The sequence below is a fragment of the Stegodyphus dumicola genome, chromosome 4 (genome assembly GCF_044657685.1).
Source record: "Stegodyphus dumicola isolate Sdum_Otavi_A_Nest chromosome 4, ASM4465768v1".
Lineage (NCBI taxonomy): Eukaryota > Metazoa > Arthropoda > Arachnida > Araneae > Eresidae > Stegodyphus > Stegodyphus dumicola.
In genome coordinates, this window is record NC_140771.1 from 135,347,495 (window position 1) to 135,368,868 (window position 21,374).

At 31.4% G+C, this 21,374-nt stretch overlaps 1 protein-coding gene across 2 annotated transcripts in view; it reads left to right on the forward strand.

The window, feature by feature from the left end:
• The window catches only part of LOC118196927 (glucose-6-phosphate exchanger SLC37A4-like), a 145,732-nt gene that overhangs the window by 18,630 nt on the left and 105,728 nt on the right, over positions 1-21,374 (forward strand). For both annotated transcript variants that reach the window (XM_085815502.1, XM_085815501.1), the window contains exons 3-6: positions 1,929-2,064; positions 9,541-9,648; positions 15,842-16,003; positions 19,991-20,088. In XM_085815502.1, coding sequence (XP_085671628.1) covers positions 1,929-2,064; positions 9,541-9,648; positions 15,842-16,003; positions 19,991-20,088 — 504 coding nt within the window. The remainder of the gene's footprint in view (positions 1-1,928; positions 2,065-9,540; positions 9,649-15,841; positions 16,004-19,990; positions 20,089-21,374) is intronic.

The following is a 21,374-nucleotide window of genomic DNA, read 5'->3' on the forward strand; positions in this document are numbered from 1 at the left end:
TATTTCATATATATATACATAAATTTATATAGACGTCAAAGAAGTAATTTATCTAAAACATGAAATGCATACGATCTGCAGCCAACCGTGGTAGTTAGGTCTGAGATTTGAATTCCGGCAAGCGGACTGGCTGCATGGGCGTTTTCGTGGTTTTCTCCATGTGTAACGTTATACGATCCAGTTTCTCTTAGAAAGGCCTCCACAAAGGCATCCCGTCTTTCAGGCAAATAGCCCTCGAGTGATTTGTTGTAATTAACTAAACCAAACCAACCATGAAAGATGTACGACTTTTTGGCATACTTAAAATACTTAAGAATATCTCTCGTGAAGATTCAGATGTCAGAAAGCATACTAAGATTCTAATAGGTTGGAAAACCTTTCTCAGTATGAGAAAAATTTTATAAGAAATTGCAGATACTTTCACATTGCTCATCACTTGAACTTTGGAAAGAAAAATAATCATTGTGACTACTCAAAAAGTGAAATTTAAAATATGATACAGATCATCTATTATTAGTGTCATTATTGCTGCTATTATTTTCTTATTATTATTGTTGGCAGTTTTGCGTTTATAAATCCCCAGAACTTTACAGACATTCTTGCGAAGGGTAGCGTTTTAGACAAGTTTCAGCTGCTGAGTAAATATTTGGTTCAGTTACAGTTTGGAGAAATAAATTATTTGAATTTACTATCACTTTATAGGAATATACTTAATCTGGTAATGCTAATTTAGACTTATAAGCCTAACAGACGTGAAGTAACCTATCGCTATGCCTAAAACAACAGCAAAGTCTTGAGAAGGTTAGAATAAACTTTTTTATTTATTTCAACAGGATTTAGAATATAAGGGTACTTTCTTGTGCTAACAATTTCCACAACTCATGGAAATGGTGATTCAGAATATATAGAACAGGCCAAATTAAATCAGACATTGAATCGTAGTCAAGTACTACCCAATTGAATATGACTGGAAGAGGGCTCACTAACTATACCAGAGCTTAAGAATTAAAGTATTTCCAGCCAGAAGCTGCCAAGCCGAATAATTACTACTATTAGAGCTGGCAGAAAATTAACAACGAAGTGCGCCCGCGAAGCCAGAAACACTCACTATCTCAAATCTAGAGGCCTCAGTTTAAATACTCGCAACTAATTTGCATTCTGGTTGGGCATGCGGAAAGGAGAAGTGATAGTGAAGACTGAAATTATAAATAACTGCTTAATTAATATAAGATTCTCCAGAACTCGTGTTAGAAAATTTATTTCTCACACATGCGAATTATATCTGTTACATATATTAAATTCTTCTTAAGATCTGACTTAAAACTGCAATGAAGGAACAAGTGCTGTGTTGGTGACATTCACCTTGTAGAAACATTAGGTATTCTTTTGGAAACAGGAGAAGTGAAAAATGAGCAACGCCTTCACCGGGAATCGAATCACGGACCTCTCGAATAAGCGCCCAGCGTGCTGACCACTACACTACGGAGGCATACTGAGAAGGCGGGAGAAATACCTTATAACCTTTCCAATTTCTTATTTAATCCAATATTTTGGGTGCAACAGTTTTATTCTATCGTTTGAATATTTTATTTCATACATCCTCCTTTTAAGTTCACGTCTTTTTTTCTTACATTAGTATTTCATTCGCCACAATTGTTTTCCTTGCTATTAATGTTAAATGACGATATTTAGTGATTGAAACTTTATTATAACATTTTCGGACGAAATATTAAAATAACTCGGGTAGTATTTGCATTGATTACATAAATCAACTTTTAGTATTTTTTATGTTATAATTTTTACTAAAGTTTTGCAAGTATTATTTGTGCAGCATTGTATTAAATTTGTAGCTTATAATTTTAGGTTTTTAATTTCATTTCGAAAGCTGCATTTTGTTTTTAACGGGCATTTACTGTCTGTCATTTCAGTGGTTCTCACCGACTCAGTTTGGTACATGGTGGAGCGTCCTGTCCGCCAGCGCCAACATATCTGGTGGCGTCTCACCATTTTTGTCTGCATTTTTAATTATAAATTACGGTTGGAGGTTCAGTTTAATCATAGCGGGTAAGAAAATCACAATTTTGCTATTACTGTTATGAAAAAAATTGTTTTGTGAACTATTGCAAAATGTTCGCAGCGTAAAATTTAATTTGAAAGAACATCTTGCGAAACAGAGAGTGTATATAACAAAGAAAAACATTTTTTACTTTTTTATGCTAAATATTACACTGAATTTCTTCATTTACATACTGTTATAAACTGCACAAAATTATTTTCTTGTTGAGGAAAAAGTGTCAAAAAACGCAGCATGCTAAATAATCTCCAAAAATCAGCATTGCTGACATTGCACTTGTTCCCTAAGCGTGTAATGTTCAAATGTTGTCCGTTTTACTAGAGGTATTTTATAGCGAAAACATTTGGACATTCACAAAGCGCCAGTGTCGTGAAATGCTAAATTTCATCACCTCGAGATGAAACGCATGCGGTTCCTTGGTTTGCTGAATATCAGTCGATTATCTCAAATCAATGACTGTTCAGTTCCGATCAGAACGGATGTTTAAACAAGACACATCTATCTTATAAGAAGATGGAATTGGACAGAAGAGAAGCTATAGCTGATTTACCCTGGTGTAAGATGGATCCAACATGATGGTTCAGTTTCCTTGCGATTCACGTAATATCAGTTTATTAGACGTTTTCAAAGTCTACGCTATCTTAAAATTTCAAGATATCCGGAATTGGTTTCCCTAAATTCAAAGTGTCTTTTCTTTTTCCCTTAAATTCGTTCAAGCTGCAGGAACCTTTTGGCATAATACAGACAATCGACTCGTGTGTTACAAATAGGCTGTCATGAAAGTGATCTAATCGTTTTGTTAATAAATGTAGTAAGCTATTCTTAAATAATTCATAATCTTCCGATTCAAGATTACATTTCTTCACGCGACAACGAATTAGTATGTTCAAACAGGATACCATGTATTCATTTTTCATTAATAAGTGGTTATAGTTGTTCATGTTGAAATGCATTGAGATTATTATTATAATAAATGCAATTTTTCGCAAAAAGATGGTATAAGTACATCGATGCATCTGGTTCTTTAAATTCTCTTAATGATACAGGCGCGTAGAATCTTGGAGTGTTTCTATCGGCCGATAAAAGAAGTTCGTTTGCAATGTAGAGTAGTTTTGTTCACAAAGTAAACTCATTTTGTTTTTTGTTTGGTCATGATAATTTGATTTAACCGGAAAAAATTGCTTTTAAATAAGTGATTCAGTCAAAATTTAATAAGTACTTAAAAATTTTGCAAGTAAATCTAGACATAATACTGACCCTCTGAATAAAGATTTCATGGCTTACTGCATTTATAAATCTTATTCTTTATAAATGCGGTAAAAGTGGCTCCCCTTGAAAATGTTTTCCAAACGAAATTTCCTCATCCATTCAAAATGTTTCGGGATGTGGCATTTCAGATCTGATAACGTAGAGATCTGGTGAGTTGGATGGCTATGGAAAGTTTTTGAAATACGATGAGTGTTCCTCTAATCAAAATTGGCATCTCTAGACTTGTATGTCTACATATTGCTCTGTTAGAGGAGGTAAAATCCATAAAAATTAAGCAGAACATGAAAGGATGTAGTTCAGAGTTTCTCAACCGGTGGTACGCAAAGAAACAAAGTATTTTTAACTGTTAAATTCAAATATTAAATATCCCAGCATCCTTTTTACGTTTTTTCTCTAACACTCGTAAATTTACGCGATCTGAGCTTTGTTGAAGGTCAATAACCGCTCATAGACTTTAACAAAATAATCCGTTTTTATTTTTGCAAATATTCTTTTAACCATAGACATAATAAAATTTCTCATTGATAATGTTTTTATAGAATATAAATAGATATAGTTTGTATAAAATATATTTATAGAATAGAAATAGATGTTGTATATAATAGGAAAATAAGTTCCTATAAAAAGATAATAGTATCTCCTTAATTCCTCCTTAGGTTGGTCGATTTATTAGCATAGCTGCACTTTATGTTGCCACCGTTTGCGGGCTCATAGTAATCTATTTTCAATTAGAATAATTTTTTGCGTCGATTTGCTGTCTCTAACAGCAGATATTTTTCTCTTGTTGCTTTGTATTCTTTACTTTTCTACGCGATTAGAGAATACCGTCGTTTGTTTTTGAAGAACTCGTAACATACTGTGCATTTAAGTATATGTATTTGTGAAAATATAAAAAAACAAACCTAGATTTTCGAAATGGAGAAATGACTAGGATTGAAAGCGCGGAAAAGTGAAGATTCGTAGGTAGTGGATCCAGGACAATCTACTAACACTAAGAATATTGAAAAGAAAAATTATTTATCATTTGGGTTTACTTGGAATGGAGATGAAATGGACCCTCAAACTCAATGTGTTGTTTGTGGGGAATTATTATACAAGCATAAAACCACCATTTCTTAAAAGACATCTTGAATCTAAGCAAGACAATTTAAAGGATAAATCTGAAGAATATTTTAAGAGAAAATTATCGCAGTTAAAAAATATTAAACAAGTAATGAAAGGGTTTCTTATTTCAAGTGAAAAAGCTTTGGACTTTGGAAGCTAGTTACCTAGTAAGCCTAAGAATTGCCAAGACTGGGCAGACTCACAATATTGGAGAAAATCTTATATTTCTAGTAGCTAAAGATACCTTTTTAATATTATTCAAAGAAAAAAACGGTTATTGAATAATATTCCGTTATCAAATGATACAGTAAGTCGGCGAATGAAATGGCTAATTCAATAAAAGAGACACGTATTCAAAAAATAAAACACAACGAGTGTTTCGGATTGCAGTTGGATGAAAGTACTGATATAACGAACTTTGTTCAATTATTAGTTTACATATGTTTCGAAGAAGATAAAAGAATTGCCGAACAGTATTTATTTTGTGAATATCTTCATAACAGAGACTGCAAATGAAATTTTCAAAGTAATTGATAATTTTATGTCTGAGAATGGTATTTCTTGGTATAAATGCATTGCGTATACAGTGGTGGAGCTCGGGCTTTAACAGGAAAAGCATTCCGGTGTTATTTCTCAAATAAAGAAAAGTTTCACCTGAAACTAAATTTACTCACGGTTACATTCATCGTGAAGCCTTAGTAGCCAAAACAGTCCTCGAAAACCTGAAAATCGTTTTGAATCAAGCTGTGAAAATTGTTAATTTTATTAAAAGCCGAGCTTTAAATTCAAGACTATTTATGATTTTATGCGAAAAGATGGGCAGTGAACACGAAACATTTTTGTTACATTCCGAGGTAAGGTGGGTATCCAGAAGCACAGTTTTAAATCGTCTTTATTAACTTCGATCAGAAATTCAATTTTGCTGTGTGATTCAAAATTTGAATATCAAAATTGTTTATTTAGTGAATTATGGTTGGCGTGTTTAGCATTGCTGATATTTATGGAACATTTAATAAATTAAACTTAGAATTACATGGACAACGTGTTAATTTGTTGACCATGAGAGATAAAATAAATGCAATGATAAAAAAAATTCGAGCTAATAATCAAAGAATTGGATAGTAATATTTTTAGCTTTTTACGACTTTTGAAAAGTTTTCTAACCGAAAATAAAAGAAAAATTCGCCTCTGACATTAAAAAATCATTGTTTTTCATTGATAAATAACTTTAACATATATTTTCCCAATGATTATGAAAAAGAAAATGGATTAGAAATTCATTTTGTTCAAATGTACTTGAAATTTTATCTCGTGAAGAAAAATAAGAATTGATAAAAATTTGCTGTGATCGATCTCTAACCGAAGGTTTCAAAAATAACACACATTTTATAACCATATATGTATGCTAAAAATAACACAGAAAAAGAATTTAAAGGCATTTCAAATAAAGCTATTAAACTTTTATTGCTTTTTTGCACAAGCTATTTGTTGAACAAGGATTTTCTTCCGTGTTATATTTGAAAAATAAATACAGACCAAAATTAAAAGTGGATCCAAATTTACGGTTAAAAGTAAGTAAAATAAGACTAAACATAAAGAAATTTATCTCTCTTAAACAGGTCCAAATTTTACACTAAATTTTAGAACTAAAGTATTATAACTTAAATTTTGATAGTTAAAATAGCAACCAATTTTGATCATATATAATACAAATAGCCAATAGGTTGTGCAAATATATATATATTTACTAAATATTGATTATATTATCTCCTAATATATATATATATCTGTAATGAAATGTAGATTCTTATATATATATATATATATATATATATATAATATTTCCCTTGAGGAATTCAAAAATAATCATTGTAAAATATAGTCGTGGTACTAATTTTTAAAAATTTTTGCTTAGATGGTAGGCGTTAGTCAAAAGGTTGAGAACCGCTGATCTAGTTTTCATCAGAAAGAATGTGGAAATGGAGCTAGTCTATTGGAAATGTTTGCAGACTTATATAAGTCCACTGAAGGTCAACATAGTAAACTTTATACCGTACGGAATCTTCCTAATATCTGTATAGTCTCTTTTTGACTTATGAGATCCTCGACTTCGTGGGGTTTTCTTTGCAAAAAGAATTTTTTATCTGCTTGAAACAATTGGAAATGCGACTGGCTAGATTGGACTGTTAAAGACTAGACTATTTACTATTAAGATTAGACTACTTACTAAGTGTCTAGTATCGTAATTGTCGAACTCGAGGGTGCAGCATAACTTTCAAATTAACATCCGTAAAATTAACTTGGAACATAACTCTTAACTTAACGTACCTAATTGGTGTTCGACATTAGTTGCTAAAGCTCCAAACATGAAAGGAATGTTCTGCAATCCTCACGTTGATGTTTGTTGATGCCTTGTCAGTGAATTCATGTTACATGAGGACGTGGGGTAGTGTCCTGCCCTATCACGTGATGTAACTTTTGCCAACTGATGCTGGTCTTGTTTATAGTGAATCTTTTTATGGTCACATTTCTATTACAAGCTCCAAATATTTGACAGAATTCTTATAGTCACTTGAAAGGGATATATAGTATGAAAATCCAGATTTCTCATCTACCTCCAAAATAATGTGACCTGTCTCAAGAACGCTCAACGATATTCACATATTAGTGTATATAGCTAAAAATTACAGATTTAATTCGCGAGATTGTTCTTCCCTGTCATAATGCTAAATTCTTTGAATAGGCATCAGATAATACAGATGAGGCGTAGGAAATGGTATAGTTGGAGTATGTATATATATGTTAATGTAGTAAAACAAAAAGTGTTCATAAATAATGCTTATCAGGTTCAATGTTTCTTCTAACCTTCTTCGGAAACATACAATGACCTGACTAGAACAGAGAGCTTACTAAAGCTATGTTCACTAATTGTAGTAAGTAGACAGGATACAGACGAAGGGTATACAAAACCCTTTATTTTTTTCTTTATATACAATGACTTCCGTACTTCGGAATACAATGACCCTCCACTCGGGGTCTAACTTAAAAGATATCAAAATAAAACTAAACTCTAATTTAACTTTAGAATAAGATTGGCCTTATAATAACAGAAAGCGTATGTAGCACAGAGACTGTGAACACTACAATACGTTTAATTTATCAAGAGGATTAAAACCTCTGGCCTGGAAGGCAAAGTAGCAACTGCGTAACTTCTAAGGTAAGCGGCCTGCTTCGAACTCACGGCTTCCTCTCTTCTGCTTGGCAAAAAGGCCACACTTAAATACTTGGCGTTCGCCAGACAACTTTGCATAAACTCCTTCACGCTTATAATTCTGGCCGGAAGTAGAAAATAAGAAGTGATAGTAAAGATTTAAAATAAAATAAACGTTAGTAAAACTTAAGATCCTTACATGCTTACCGCATTCTCACACAGGCACACTTTACATATTTGCATCGGATTTTAAGGGGACATATGCATGTTAAAAAGATAAAAGGAATTTCCCTTCATGTGTGTACCGCAGAATTTTAATTACCCTCCTCTTTAATTGATTCAAAAGTAATTTTAAATGTTGTCTGTATAAAAGTAGCAGAAAATTACAGGAACAAAAGCCTGTGTTCTATGTCTCGAGTATGAAAGGTACCATTTGTACATTTGCAGAAAAACTACGAATAGGCCACAGAAAAAGAAGAAACGCAATTTGATTTTTATTTTACCAATAACATCTACAAATGATTAGCAAATGCAATAATGAATCACTGTTTTGAGCAATATATTCTGCTGTTTAATAATCACCATTCATTGTCGCTGCTATAATTTGTAGTAAGTACTGCTGCGGTTTTATAAGTGTAATTGACGATAGTTTGAATTACAAGTATTATAAACATTAGATGCATCGTTTCATAGCCTATCGTCCTAAATTTATTCATTAGTTTGAGTAGTAGAAAAATGCCAAAGCAAACAAATATTATATCCTTAAAGGAAAGGCTACTTTCGTGGAGAACATTTTAAAGAAGACTGTCTCGTATTCGCATAACAAATAGGGTAAAAACGCGCATGCAGCTAAGCCGTTCAGAGGAATTCAAATTCGCGTCAAGGTGGTAGTCTTTTCAGTTGGACATTAGTGGGCTTCAGATATCTGATAGCCCGAACTTAGAGGGAAAATAAATAAATAAATAAGATAAAAAAAAAAACCTTAAAGCTTTCAGATTTTACATTACGTTCAAAAGGACTTGTTAACATTTTGTGTGTTACCCGCAAAATAATTTTTAGAATTTCCGATACACAGTTGCGCGCTGGAGATTTTTTTTCTTTTCCGTACAGTTTTGCCATTGCTCACTTTGAAATTGTCAAGTTTCTTAATTAAAAATTTGTTAAAGTTTCACAAAATATGAAATAGATAATAAAATAAATTCCAGATTCCAAATTTCGGCTTCCAGATACCCGTATTCGGGTGGAAACGTAAGTTATTCAAAATTTGATGGCTCTAGGTACCGATGTTTTATCACTATGCATGAAACATACATGCATTTATGCAGAAATTCAATTTCTTTAAATATCACACAGAGCTCTAATATTTGTTGGCAACAATTTGAAAAGTGAACCGAGATTTATAAAAAACAACGGAAAACGCCAAAACGAAATTAATAGTCCCTCTGGGCAAGTTGCTCTTTTGGACTAAAAAGATGCGTTTGGGATTGCTGCTAGTAAGACCTTTTGAGGACAGACTACTTTATAAGATTATGAAAGGTTCAAAAAAGAAGGTAGGAAATAGCTTTTCATTTTTGTACCCTCTCCTCGAACTAGAGTCGAATTCAATTTCTAAGTACTAAAGGCTGTGAAGTACCAAGACGGTCTTACCTTTCCATGTCGTTTGGAGTGCCAAGATGATCTTCCTCTAAAGGAAATATCGTCTTGAAGCTTTATATATTTAGGAATGCTAGTTTATATATTTACACATTTATTGAATTATCTTGGTATTTTGATGTTTATAGTTAAAAACTACGGAGGATGAAAGTCGATATTTAGGATTGAATGTCTCCCTATATGTTCTAAATAATTATATTGCACGTATAACCGAATATTTTTGTTCTAGGTACAGTTTCTGTGGCGTTAGGAATTGTAGCTTCTTTAGTTCTTATTAATTCACCGACAGACGTTGGACTTCAGTCCTTTTCCGCTAAACCGCCAGATGAAAAAAAAGGTAAAAATAGCCATTTTATATATTGAAATTAGGAAATAAAATGGTTAAAATAATTTTAATATTTTTATTTATTTATTTATTTTGTCATTTAAAGAAACTTAATGAGAAAATTATGTCGAAGATGATATCATTATACGTAACTATTAATTTCTTTTATGGCCATTTTCATAATAGCAACCATGTTGATGTTGTAATGCTGCTAGCTCTTTCCTTAATAATTCAGATGAATAGTTGTGTAGATGAATAGCTATCACAAACTTGTGTAAACATGTTGTGGTTATGATATTTTGAGATGTTTTAAATTGACTTTTACCTATCTATTCATTGTTTTAAAGGTATCTAACGTAACAGCAAACAAATAAAAAAAGGTTTAACTTAAAAATAGCAATAAAAAAATCTGCTTGAGGCATTGCAGTTTTACTATTTTCACTACAATACCAACACTTTGACTTATTTCAACTTATTTCCAGCCAAGCAATGATTTTTTTAAAATTAATACGTTTTACTTAATTGCTTAATTTTTTTCTGAGTTACTAATTTTATCTGGAACGTTTGTATCTGTTTGTTATTAAATTGCACATAATTTCTGTTGTCAAGTATCATCTATAAATTTTATATTATAACTTTTTGACTTTAAAAGCCTTTCTTTATAATTTCTTGCTTTAACAATACACTGCAAGTCTGCCGACTTTCCGGTTATCTGCTATTCAGTACCGTTAAAGAATTATTATTGCAGACATATATGATTGATTATGAAAGGTCTGTAGAAGTTTGACTCGCATATAGTTTTCTTGCTTCTGTCATATTTGAACTATTCTTAAAAATATGTCTTTCTTCCGGAGGAGTTGTAGCAATTTTAGTATCTCCTAATAAAATTTATTGCTTTAAATGGATGTTAATCGTATTACAGTGGATATTGTATTTTTGAATGTGTTATTCCAAATGCATTCTGTATAAATAACGTAGGTTAAACATTCTAAAATTACTTAAACTATGATGAAACTGGGCTGAAAAGTTTTGAGATAAATTGCATGTTATATATTTGAATATTTTAATGACTAACTTGTTAATAAATTCCTAAGATTTCTAACTATGATAGTATTTTTAATATCCTGCATTTTTTTGTAATGTTTCTTTATTTAAAATTATTCTAATGGGCATTATAGGAAAGAGTTTTCCACATAATCCAGTAACCATTATATTAGTTTTTATGAGCACCACTGTATTTAGGAAAAACAGATGTTGAACTATTTCCCTTTCTTAATTACATCATGTTATATTTCTTACTTTTAATCTTAGGCGTTTAAATTGATTGCTTGGAAAAAATAAGAAAAGAAAAGAAAATTTAAGAAAGAAATCTATACTTTGAATCCTTTTTTTCATAATATACTCAACTTCCATTAGTCTGCATTAGATGGTTGTCTTTATATGAAGTACTTCGAGTATTCTAGGAAAGGAATTCACATTTGTAAATGCAAAATGAAAATCAAAGTTGAAGCAAGAGCGGTACTGTCCTTTACTAAATGTGGGAATGTGAACTGGAATTCAACTAGCGCTCACTGAATACTCGTAATGAGAAAGTTTTTCAAATCTCCAGATGGAAAGAATGTTTAAATATAAAAAAGTACAGATGAAACAATTATGATCCATTACATTAGTTACATGAATATCATAGTAAGTGGTAAATATCTGTGCATCATGAGTTTCTTTATTTTTTAGTAAATAAAATGCTGTGATAGATTTAATTGCGTCTGAAGAAAACATGGATTTGGTATAACAGTATGATGTATAAAATTATGTAATCTTTAAAAGAGATGAACAGGTCTATTCAACTGTTTGATGGTAATATTCATATTAAAAATGCATTGCTCTTGGAAATTTATATGATTGCAAGCTTTCATAAACAGCTGAAAAAAATGTAGGGCAATAATTAGTGGCGTATTATGTAAAATTAAAATTAAAAAAATAATTCAGTGTTTTCTTGTGGTGATGAACTTAGTCCTTACCTGCGGCCGAAACATTTAGGAGAATTTCAGCTGAGACTGAAAGCACAGATTTGTTAAGGATTCTATTCATCTGTTTACAAAAGAATGGAATTCAAAAATTTTAAATCGTTAATTACATTTTAAAAAATTACATTAATTAATTAGATTTTAAAATATCTGAAACTGTCTTCAGCGGTTTTTGAATTATTTTACATGGCTCAAAGCTTCATTAACAGACAAGTATTTAAACGGTAAACAAAACTGCTACCAATCTGCATTGAAGCTTCCGTTTAACAGACTTCTTCAAAGATCCCTTTTATGGGCTACAGAAAAAATTGCAGAAAATCCTAACTAATAATCGTAAATGGGCAAATGTATCTTAGTACACAAGTAAAACATAATTTTCGCTCATATTATTCATGGATGAATACATTAAGTTCTTGGCATTTCCAAATTGAATTGTGTTATGGATGAAATACCATCTTTTTACTTTAGAGAAAACTGAAAAAACAAGAAAATCATGACGTATTTCGTTGCGATTAGATAACTGAGTAAACAAGCAGAGTAAGAGCTGTTCTATTTAGCTCTTGTTGTATTTTTCTAGAAAATAGTTGTGTGTGATATGTTTTTTTATTGTCTGTGACGATGATAAGATTATTATCCCATTTATGATGAAATTTTCTTTCGATTATGCAATTTAAACACATTGCCCCCTCCCAAAAGAAAAAGGAATGCCGGTTCTTTAAATATATTTATAAATAAAGAAGAGCTTCGGTGTCAAGTTGTCCTACATTAGATATTAGATATCTAATCACATCATGGTGTTGACAGAAAGATTGAGACATTATGCATTTTTATTATTCTAAAATTTGTTTTGATAACTTTTCAAGTATCAAACTAACACTGCTGTGTATGTGACCACCTGCATTCAAAAATATTCGGACTCATACTGAATGCTGTTATAATTTTAAAAAAGTAAGTATTTGCTGTAGGTAACCGTGTCAGTATACAGATGCACTTTTACTAAGCCTGTGCTATACTTCTGCTGGCTAAATTAACTATTAGTATAAAAAACTATGAGCACAAGATGGTAACGGTGAAAATAAAGGTTTGTTAGAACTGATTATAATCTAGTTAAAATATTTATTAAACTTCGATAACAAAATTCAAATATTTATTAAATTTCGATAATAAAATTGCTCCAAACTAAAGTTTAGTTTTTTTTTTTTTTTTTTTTTCTTTCTTTATATTCGCTTACCTTTTGTTTAACAGAATAAAATGAAAACTACTTTCCTCGTTTGCAAAAAGCATGAAAAACTAAACATGCATATTCAGAAAGCGTTTCAGCAAAGTGAAGAATTACTTAGAAAAATATACCGGAAGGTTAAAAAGAAGCATTTGTCAATTGAATCAAAAGCCCAAGCATAAAAGTGAAAAAGATTTTAAATGCATCAAAACCTTAAAATTTTTGCTTTTTCGACATATATGGTACCGCTTTTACGCCTTCGGATGGACGATTTCGCGAAGATCAGAAATAGAGTTTATGTTTAGTGATGTTCTTGTACTTCGGAACCAAAGAATTCTTGAAACTGATATATCTCATATCTGACCCTAATCTTGTAGGAAGAGTCGAACGACCTCAGAATTAAGTCAAGGGTTAAAACTCTTCGAATAGGTTCAAATGAAAATGTCGAAAATTTTGCTTCAGACCAGTGGCGGAGTAATAATATTCAAAGAAATTATAAAAGTATTCAAGAGAAATCTCTGTAAAAAAAGTCTCTCTGTTTTTTCTGCTGTTTAGAGAAAAGACTACAGCGCTAGATTTCTTTTATTACAATGATTCTGTAATCCTAATAAGATTATTAAATTTCATAACTGTGATGTAAATTATTTGCATTCGCCGGTATATTAATCCTTGGACCAACACCGTTTCCATAAATTTAAATTTCAGTAATATTAAAATTTCGTGCAAATAAATTTGATTTTTTTTTTTTTTTTTTTTTTTTTTTTTTTTTTATAAAAATGAAATGTCAGGAACGACTGCCCCTATTTTTAACATCATTTCTGGGAAACAATTCGTGTAGAACGAATTATAGCGTAACCTTCGACGTATTATTACGTTCCATTACAAATGTTTTATATTTAAAATGAAAAATTAAATCATTTAGTTTTTTTAAATTTTAATTATTAAAATAAACGCTTACCTCTTATGTTACTATATTAATCAACAAGATGTTCAACAACTTTTTCTTTAAATGTATTTACTAATTTATTGGAAAGAGAAACAGTAAAAGCTTACGCGAAACTTAAACTGAAATTAGAAGCTATTATATATTAGCGATTCTGTAAACACTATGTTGTGAATGATAACCTTGCATCGCTCAGGCTCAGCAAAATTTTAATGGTGCCTGAAATTGTCAGAATATAGAAAAGGACACATGACATTATTGTGCTTTCGTACTAATAGATGGAGCCACTACGATGGTAAAATATTCGTTCTTTTATTACCAGGTGATCTATCATTTTGATATAGTATTCGTATTTATAATTTTTGCTTCTGTATATTTTTTCCATTTTATTAATCAGTTAGACCTGATATTTGGGAATATTTCCTTCGATGGGAATATATACATACTAGGGAATGGCAGTTTTTGATCGTTAACTAATTAGAATTTAATGACACTCTTCGATAAAATATTAATTTATCTTTAACTTCGCAGTATTAAATAAATAAATTTTAAAACAGTGCGTGCTTTGAATTCGCTTTTAGTGCTATGTTTCCATAATTTGTAAGAAACAAGATGTGAGAAACAGCATAAAATTGCGAAATTTAAAATAAGAAAAATTTAAATGCCAGTTTATCAAAAATATTTAAATTGGAAATACCTTTTTAAGGTAATATTAAAAAGATAATTTTGAATTTTGGCCAAATTTAATTTTGCTGTGGAGATCTTTTATTATGCAAATCTGAACAAATATGAAATTCAATAGGTATTGAGATAGGGAATTTTTTAGTGTGTTATCCGACAATGTCAAACAAATTTTTCTTCAATTTTAAAATGTCCATAATTTAGCCTTCTTTCTTTAGTGTGATAGGGGATCATCTTGGCGTGACTTTGCATTTCCTGAGCATTTACCATCTACGTGGTTTGTGTAGACTTGCCATTTCAAGACGCATATGATTTAAAAATTAGGCAAAAAAGCAAACTTTCATTGACGTAGATTTTTAGCAAAACTCTATCGATTTCGTTGGCGATCTCATACAGATCCTTCTTCTTCGGGAGCAAAAAAATATTCGAGACCTATGTAAGCCATACAGCCTTGAAACTAATATAATTTTATTTAAAATCTTCCCTAAGCAAAGGTTAATTTTTTGACTATTTTAACTGTTACGTTGCCTTGTTTCTCTTCCAGTTTGAGTTTTTAGGTCTGTCATTTTTAATTTTTCAGTCACACAGGGTAAAATGCGAATTATCAGGGGTATAGCCATTCGATGGTTCTTAAGATTTTAAAATTATTTTTGAAATTATAACAATATATTATTTAACTAATTGAACGATATAAAAGTAATATATGTACATCTCAATGATTCTATAATGTTTTAATGTTTATTTTTTAGCAATATAGGTAATTGATATGAATTATAATGTATCTAATTTGTATAATTTGTATGTTATTGGTAATATTTTTGAATATTTGTACCTTTCGATAATTAATAAAAGCTGTTTCTTACTTAGGTGTAGAATAATCGTCTGTTTTCCCTTCAACAACGAATTTTAGTTATTCTAAAAGCCTTTCTGTTAAATATTTTTTGTATTGCTGTTTTTTCTGTTGCTTATCCTTGAATGGACAAGCACATGATTAATCGTCGGTTGTATAAATGATGCTATTAATAGTTATAAAACTTGAATACTAATGCCTGCAAGATGTATTTTGCAAGCTGCATCGACATTCCCCAGGGAGTGGATGTGGAGCATCTTCAACCTCTCTTTCCCCTGACACCATTCTTTTAGAAAATCTTTCGATCGATGGATTTTAAGAGGTCCTCACGCACATATGCTGTATATTATCCAACTTCCTTCATTATTAGGATCCGAATCACAAATCTTCTGATTACTTCCGCTGGATAGCATTTCTCACTTTAATAATTTGTTTTAATAAGCAGTTGCAATAAGAGGTAAAGAAAACTCAGTTATATATATTTTTAGGTGAAAAGTCTGCATCTGAGGGTTCTGTTGCCGATTTATTGCGATGTCCATCTCTGTGGCTTATTTCATTTTGTTACATGGTAGTGTTTTGTGCCAAGACGAGCACAGTCGATTGGGGCCAACTGTACCTCCTGGAGGACAGGAAACACACGCAGTATGTTGGTGAGAACCAGCTTAATCTTTTCTTTATGTATTTTTAAATTTCAGAGTTTAGCTTGTATGTATTAGTATGCTTCATTTCTTTTCGCTTTCTATAATATTAAAGTGACACTGATTGAACAGACTCCTGTATTTGAATGAAGCAGCATGGAACAGAATTTAATATAAAAATATATTTTATTTCACACACAGTAAAGAGATTCGTACCGGAAACAGTCTTTCTCCTCCCAACAGCACCCGCCAAAAAGGACTCAGAGACGAGCCTCGTTAATTGGTATTTGGCCCTAAAAAGGGCCTTTACCAATGCATATTTATCATTCCCTGTTAAGGAATATTCTAGAATATCCCTCAAAAGATGGGAGAATTACCTGTTAAGGAATATTCTATTAATGAATATTCTATTTAATTCTATTAAAGAGAATCAAAAGATGGGAGAATCCAAGTGCGTATCTTGATGCTTGTGGCGCCCTCCTTTGGTAGTGATGATAAGCATAATTTTGAAGGCATGTAAAAACGGCATAAAATAAAAATGGCATGATAATTTTGAAATGATGATCAACAGAGACGAGAGAGAAGTTGTGACTAAAAACATAACACGTGATGTGCGCCTCTTGCTGATTGGCTAATGCGGCGCACCTCTCGCTAGCATGAAAGAAGTGTTACAATATGCTTATAAAATGGTATTCTTTACTATGCATGCATACGCTGAATTCGATGAGAAAATCCGTAAAATGTTTTAAGCCTAATCGGTTTGCAGAGTTTTATATGACAGTTTAGTGACTGTTAACATTTAAAAAGTATGCATTTACAGCCATTTATCGGTAATTAAGCTAGATCTAAAAAGGCATCTTAAAGTTTCAATTAATATGTTTTGAAATATAAACAAGAAGCTACATTAAGGTAAATAAATAAATAAATGAACCAGACAAGAAAAATAAAATCAAAGTGTGTAGAGACATTAGGTATTTTTGAAGAGAGATGAAAAATGAGCCATGTCCTCGCCGGGACTCCAACCACGGACCTCTCGAATACGCGCTGAGTGTACTGACCACTACACCACAAAGGCATGCTGAGCAGGCGGAAAAAGTACCTTATAAGTTGCTATCACACGTCGGTTTGTTTCAGAAGAACAACTGTTTTGAACAATTTTTCTGCATTGAACTGCCAATCACCATAGATCGCTTTGGGGTTAACACAGGGGAAACTGGTTCCCCATTACAAACAAGCTGATAGCCGATTGGTTGAAAACGAACAACTTGTAATTTTTTTGGAAAATAAGGAAAAAGTCCCACGTCTTTGTTTCAATATTAAACCAGGCAGAAAAATTGTCCGAAACAGTTGTTCGTGTGAAACAAACGCCGTGTGATATGGGCCTTATACTCCCCTTTTAAAGGGCGACAAGGGTTAGGGGACCCAATCGCCAAATCCTGGTGCTTGAGAATCATCATGCAGCACCTTTTGTCCCTGTTCGGACGCCGCTGTAGAGATATTAGGCATTTTTGAAGCAGGAGAGAGGAAAAAAAAAGGCAATGCCTTCGCCGGACTCGAACCACGAACCTCTCGAATACGCACCGAGTGTGCTGACCACTACACCACGAAGGCATGCTAAAAAAAGGGCGAGAGAAATACCTTATAAATATAATGTTTGTGATAAAATATGAAATCAAAATTCAAATATAACTGCACACGAAAAAGTATTTATATATCTCTGGGGGAGAAACTGCAGTAAAGCTCCAAGGTAGCATTTTAGTAAAAGATATTATTTATGTATAAATCAGCAACTGATTCTTATAGATAGGCTTTTGATTATGAAACTGGATTTTATATTAACCTTTCAAAATTCCTGTGCAAGCATTATATCAGTTTTTCGTACGGCGAAGAGAACTATTTCTGCTAGTTCTGGAACTATTTCATATAAAATGTTAGAAAAATTCATAAATTTAAGTTAACGGAGAGGAAGAAGAAAACCATTATATCTGAAAAGAAAACTTTCTCTAGGCAGCACTGCAACTACTACGTAGTGGTATGTTGCTGCTATGGGTTGGCATAAAAATAACCTCACTCCGCTGCGCTTTAGTTCGAGAAGTCGCAATGTATAACAAAGAATTATAGAAGTAAACTACATAAACGTGTAGAATTATATAATCGTATAATAAGTCATAGAAGACAATTATCTTGTTTTAAAAGAAATCTTTTCAAACATTCAGAAGGTCTTGTGTCCCGAGGTTAATTGTCAATCTTCCCCAGATTTTCGTGTCCTGTAATTTTTTATTTATTTATTTATTTATTTATTATTATTATTATTATTTTATTTTATTTTATTTTAGTAACCAATTCAGTACTGGGTGTGTGTTCAACCGAGTTGTCTTAGGTCGAGATTATCATTTAACTGGAGTGTTATTTTATACATTATTCTGCACAAACAGAGACATGTTGGCCCTGAAAAACAAAAGAAGGGCGATTTCAGCAGTTTTTGGAACGATTTTATTTCATATGTTCCAAAATCCATAAAAACTTAAGATAATTCAAAATTTAATCTTCCAGTTTGAATTTCTGAATAGAATAACTTTTGCATTTTTATGCTTGAGAAAATTTTATATGTCTGTGCATTTTTACGGAGATTCATTCTACCAAAAGGTAGCATAAGAATTATTTTAATACAAAAATAATCTAAAATTTGTAACCTAAATTTAAAAAAAAAATACCCCTTAAATCAAGTAATGAGCTGGTTGATTCTTAACATCAGAATTTCAAGATAGTGTAGATATAGTAGAATTTATCTCGGACAAATTGCAGAAAATTATTGAACTACTGTTGTAATTAGGAATAAACTTTATTTTGAAGATTACTTTCAGATCCATTTGATATATTACAAATTGAAATTTTGCTATGATTATCATTGCTTAACATTCAAAAGTGAAAGATGGTATGTGGAGAAAAGCTATTTTATTCACTTCGATTATAAATGCATTAATGCATTAATATCCGAGAAGCGTAACGCGTAAGAAGTCGCTCGAGGCGGGAGAGACGATGCTAATCTTAAAGAAAGACAATGCTAATCTTAAAAAAAGAGGGCGGTAGCATACCAATAGCCGCAACCTCAGAATAATATAAAATGTATATACATGTTTTATTTTTAAACAAATCGCTTCAAGATGCATACGGCCATCTCCTAAACACTTGTCTGTCGAATTTTGTTACTGAAGATCTTTCCAACTTTCTTTTATCATTATTTCATAGTGATATTTCAATTTCATGAGCAAACAAACAAAAATGTAAAAATGATTTTCACCCAATAACGATGGAATTTATAATAACGGGCAGTTTGTATTACATATTCAAGCAATTCCATATACACTTTTCTAAGAAATTTGTTTTAAAATATTTTATTTACTTGGAATGATCTTGACATAGTGTAGTTTTTAATTAAGTAAAATAGTTTATTAATTTTTTACAATTCATTTATGGTCTTTTTTTTAATTTAATTTTGAAATACATGGTTATTTCTGCGAATGAGTGGAGGGGACTATCGGATTTTTTTCGCTTTATTGCTATATTAATACTTTTTCACCACTTCGGCTTTGAGCCATTTTTACGATGTTGAATTCTGCTGTCCATTGTTTAAATAGTATTTTAATATATTTTTTAAAATTTAGTTTTGCTTAATTTTCATTGCGTGTTTTGTTTTAAAATCATCCTTTAGTTTTATTACAGTTAGATGTACACTTCTTAGCTTTAATGATTTATTAAATTTATGCTATGGTAATTACAAAGGAGAGAAAGGACAAAAGGTTATAGAAGTTAAATACATCTATTTCATTTTGGCTGTGATTGCTAATGAAGATTCAGCTTTTTTCTATTGCAGCTCTTTTTCGTTTTTTAAATTGATTTGTTTGTGTTTACTTCAGAATCTTTCAGGTTTTTTTCTTTTTTTTTTTTTAGTTTATCCTGTTGTATTGGTATATTTATATGCTTACTGTATTTTAACAGCAAGCGCCTTTACCAGTAGCGTTGAAAGTGGTGGTTTTCTGGGTGGTATTTTGGCAGGCTACTTAACAGACTGGGCACTGAGAAACAGACCTTCCAATGTAAGTAATTTAATCTTTTGAAATTTTTAGTTTTGTATACGTATTATATTCTTAAAAACTATATTTCTCCGGCCCTTTTTTAATACTTAAAGTTTTATATTTACTGTCATAGTAATTTGTACATTGTATTAATTTATTGCATTTTTGTTTTTCGAGTTTCGTATGTTGCTTCGCAATGTCGGTAAACAAACAAGGCTAGGCTGTTTCCAAGGCTACTATAAGTCTATAATGACAGTTTCCATAAAGAAGTGGCCGAAAAAAACATAAAGGGAGTAGGGAATATTTGATTTTGGGCAGATTATAAGTCAGTAACGTCACGGAAGAGCAAACCTTGTGTAATCTTTTTTATTCTTACGACTCGTTTAATAAGGCATATTAATTAAGTTATGAAGAATCTGTATTCTGTATTCTTATGTAGATTGTTCATCTTAACTCTAAAATTTGAAATGCACTCTGTGTTGAGGTCCAAATATGCCATTTTGCCTAGAATACTTGTCATTTGATTTTTAGTGTACTTGAGATTTATATCCTAATCTTGTTGATGTTTTTATCTTATAGCATGCAATATCTTTGTCGCACCTTCCTGCAGTGAATTATAGTAACATATAGTATACATATATCCGCAATTAGATACCACAATTTAAATGTAAGACGTCCACAAAACTGTGTTAGCATTTAAAAATCTGGAGTGTTCGCCTAATAACCGAATTATTTTAATTAGTTTGTTTTTGAAACAACTAGCATACTTTTAAGATGAAAACTAGTCCACAAGAGACTGAAGGGAAAATTATTGAACACTAAAGGCTCCCGCCAATTTTTTTAGGGGGAGTGAAAAAAAAACTGAAGTAGATAATTCCCCCCATATTAAAAAAAAATTAATTAAACTATTTTTTACCTTTTAAGTTTTCTGAATGTCTTATGTTATCTGCCTGTTCTTAGCCTTACTATATAGAACGAAACTGATCAATCCATCGGTTGAGGCATATATTTTGAGCTGTTTAGAAGCCACCCAGCCCTGTAGTAATACATTTTTCTCCTGCTCACTGGTACATCACGACGTCGTTCTTGGACGGGTAGAGAATCTCATGCTTATGAGAAATTTGGAAGCCCTGTTTGTAGTAAAACATAATTTGTTTTTGCTTTCTTGGAAGTTTATTGCAGGACATATTCAATATTTCAATAGCCACCCAACTTTTCGAATGAATTAAATATTTTTGGTGATAGAAATATTCAATGTGTCCCATTTTTTTAACTTATTTTCGATAAATTTTATATTCATTAAGCAA